Source organism: Triticum aestivum, chromosome 3D (assembly GCF_018294505.1).
Source record: "Triticum aestivum cultivar Chinese Spring chromosome 3D, IWGSC CS RefSeq v2.1, whole genome shotgun sequence".
NCBI lineage: Eukaryota > Viridiplantae > Streptophyta > Magnoliopsida > Poales > Poaceae > Triticum > Triticum aestivum.
Window position 1 is genome coordinate 372649730 of NC_057802.1, and position 3529 is coordinate 372653258.

Genomic DNA, 3529 nt, shown 5'->3' on the forward strand with positions numbered 1-3529 from the left:
AAAAGTTGAACCCTAGCGGTCGCCGCTGGGGAATAGGGGAACCCTAGAAAGACCTAGGGGAATCATCCTAGCGCCTACTCTTAGCGCACGAAATTGTCATCGTCATCATTTCTCGCCAAACAAATGCCCCCGATTTTACCGTGGACAACCAACCAAAGACCCTCACTGCAAGCAACACGACATCTTTTTTTTTTGGCGGGGTTACAGGACATCTTTGTTGATCTATGTCAAACAATTGGCCAAAAACATCGATGATGACTAGGTAGCTCTGACTTCTCTCTTAGGGACATACCCATGTCTTTCTGGATGAGCATCTGTGGGACGTCCCATGCTTTTTCTCCGTTAAGAACACGGCACTGGGAATCCAGGAGTTAGAGGCAGGGAGTGCTGATGAGGTCCCCGCCCGGCAAAGGATACTCAGGTCAGGTACATAATTTTTGCTCGGACAATTTAGCAAGAACAAAATCAGGGTTGATCAGGTATAACGGATACAATTGAACCACACGGTAGTATAGTACCACTAGTAAATAAGCATGAAACAGTCACAACTTACAGCTTATAGATGCAAATTCCAATGAGTAGCAAGCACCATAAAATACCATCACGCTGCGGCTACTATTTTTCTTTGTTCTCCCAACAATCACCTTCCGTGCGATGGCAAGTAGAAGTGTCGGAACGCATTGAGATTGCAAAGCGGAAGTTCCATTACAGTTACCATAACCTTTTGCCTCCGAGAGAGAATCATACGACGCCTGACTTACATCAACAGCGATGATTCGACTCTAGCGAAAGAGTCTAGGAACGGATCGCTTTGGGATCTTCCCTTCAAGCTTCAATCTTCTGTATGCTTCTCTGATGTGGCAAGGCCTGATGGGTCCAGAATCTTTCCTTTCACTCATAACTATTCTTGCTGCAATATGCAGGTTCAATTGTTTAGAATCATACCCAAGGAAACCATTCTACCAACAGTTTACTAACAAACAACAGGTGTTTCACATATTATACATATCCTAAACCGAGAAATGACATTACTTTTGGCAGGGATAACTACAGAAGGCCAACTATTAACATATAACAGCTCGAGAAACATAAAAAACAGATTAATTGCTTGTCATGCCAACACGTATGTAATAACTTCAATGGTTCCACAAGGAACAATGTAGATAAGCAAACTACTATGAACTTGCCTGTTTCAATGACCTCGCCGACAAACATCTTTGCTATTCCTGATACTACGATGGTCGTTGGCATAGATATCTTTTGACTGCCAGTGATACTCGCCAATAGCTGCAAAAATAAATAAATTAACAAGTCAATTCTAAATATCTAAGCACACACTGATTTGAACCACTAATGAGAAAATACATCAAACACTTGTCCCTGCCACCAGTGGAGCATATTATAGACCTGGTGACTCCAGGTACATGGTCATCATCCAGTTCACAAAAATATTAGAAGGAAAAGGTTGACCTTTAGAATGCTTCTAGTATTCTATAAGCATGCCCACTTAGCTGCCAATAACTCAGTACGAACAGATATTTTTCAAGTTTTTCTTTAATTTTGAGGAATGTAAGGCATTATAATCACTACAGACAAATAATAATGATATGCGATGTAAAATAAATTAGTCCCCAACTAGGGTGAAAGCAACCATCATTAAGTTTTACCTGCACCTACAGTCTAACAAATACTCTCTCCGTAAAGAAATATAAGAGCGTTTAGATCACTAAAGTAGTGATCTAAATGCTCTTATACTCCCTCCGTCCCAAAATTCTTGTCTTAGATTTGTCTAAATACGAATGTATCAAGTCACGTTTTAGTATTAGATACATCCATATCTAGACAAATCTAAGTCAAGAATTTTGGGACGGAGGGAGTATTTCTTTACAGAGGGAGTACTATAAGACATATAAGAGTATGATATACTAGAATGATTCCAAAAAAAGGCATTTGACAAAAGGAAAGATGTATGAGAAAATAATAGGTGCGCTTTAACAGGCAGACCTATGTATGACAACTCCAGCGAAACGTTGATATATTCAAGAAAACAATCCACATTATCAAAATTAACTCTACCAAAAATGAAAAAAAAAACTCGAATAAATGCAAAGAATGAGGCTAACAGAGGCAGGTGGGCATGATACATTCACCAAATTCTTCAATTTATATGATTCAAGTTAGTTATGATAGAAGCAGTCTTACCTTTTTCATGTTAGATTTCTGGAATCCAGATCTACGAAAGGACTCATACCGGTTCATCTGGTCTTCTGTAAATTGGGATAACAAAGCACTACAGATGGAAGCAGTCAGAACTTGATACATAATTTCTATCTAGATGAAAATATATGTGCTTCGCTATGTAATATGGAACATAATCTTAGAAGCAAAGAAAGGACAATTTTGTTTTAAAGTTGGAGGTGGGGGGCAAATGATCTTTATTAAAAAAAAGTCAGGAGGTGGCAATCGAAGCATCGAAGAAACCGGGAAAATGCCAATTTGCTATGTCATTATAATTATGCTGCAAACAATTGAGAACATCTTCCTTTCCCAATTCATAAATAATCATCACTTGAACAGGTCCGGCCATCAGATTTACTAACTAGAAGGAGTTACAGGTGAATATTGCTAAAATACTAAAATGTTTGTTCAAACATCTTGAATTCGATAGACAGCTACACCCTCCCTACTACAGTAGTAAATGATACTGTATTTATTCGGTCAACTCGGGCCAAATTAGTGTAGGCAAATTAGCTGATCCACAAACGCATAAATATTTTATAAGAGAAATAAGCTAGGCAGGTGAAATTTTCAACGAATTTCTATAACCAAAGAAACTAAAGCTAGGTCAAGGATGGGGATAGACCGGCACGGACTTCATCTTGGCGAGCTTGTCGGGATCGCTGGTGCCGGAGGGCAGCTTGTCGAGGTCGACCTCCATGGGGTCTTCCTCGTCGTCGTCGTCATCCTGCTCCTTATGGGGCCGAACCTTGGCCTTCGCCGCCGCCGGGGCTACGGAGGTCGAGGGCGCGGCTAGCGCCGAAGGCCGCGGCCGCGGCGGCGGGGCGCGCGAACCACCGGCGCCGGCGCTGCCGTCATAGTCCTCGGCGGCTGTGTGGGGGACCGCTGTGGCAGGGTCCTCCTCGGGCGGCGCCGGCGAATCCGGCGGGGAGTCCTGCTCCTCAACGGCCGCCTCGAAGGGGTCCTTCATGGGTCGCCGAGGAAAGGGAAGACGATTCTGGAACTGCGAGTTGGGGGCAGCGTGCCACCCGGTCCTTCATGGGCCTGCCCGGATTTCGTTTTGCCTTGTGAGCTGCTGTTTCTCGAAGTCATCCCATGGGTGGGCCTCCCACCTATAACTAGAGGCGAGCAAATGCGAAGCGGGCTCTCGAAAAGGACAACATGGGTGGGCCGTAGTGCCGGGGAATCCTATTCAGCACTTTAAGGGCCAGTTCTTTTGCTAGCTTTTTTGGCTTTCAGAATAAGCTGCCCCCCTATCCAGCTTATTCTAGAAGCCCAAACAAAATTTTCT

The 3529-nt window shown here is 43.2% G+C and overlaps 1 protein-coding gene across 1 annotated transcript; it reads right to left on the reverse strand.

Annotated features, from left to right (window-relative positions):
• Positions 1–427: 427 nt before the first annotated feature.
• On the reverse strand, positions 428–3292 carry LOC123078975 (transcription initiation factor TFIID subunit 11). The gene is made up of 4 exons (XM_044501639.1): positions 2874–3292; positions 2203–2290; positions 1188–1287; positions 428–910 (listed from the first exon to the last, which is right to left on the reverse strand). Exons 1-4 carry the CDS (start codon positions 3206–3208, stop codon positions 783–785), a joined length of 651 nt encoding a protein of 216 aa, XP_044357574.1. The 5' UTR covers positions 3209–3292; the 3' UTR covers positions 428–782.
• Between the last annotated feature and the right edge of the window lie 237 nt (positions 3293–3529).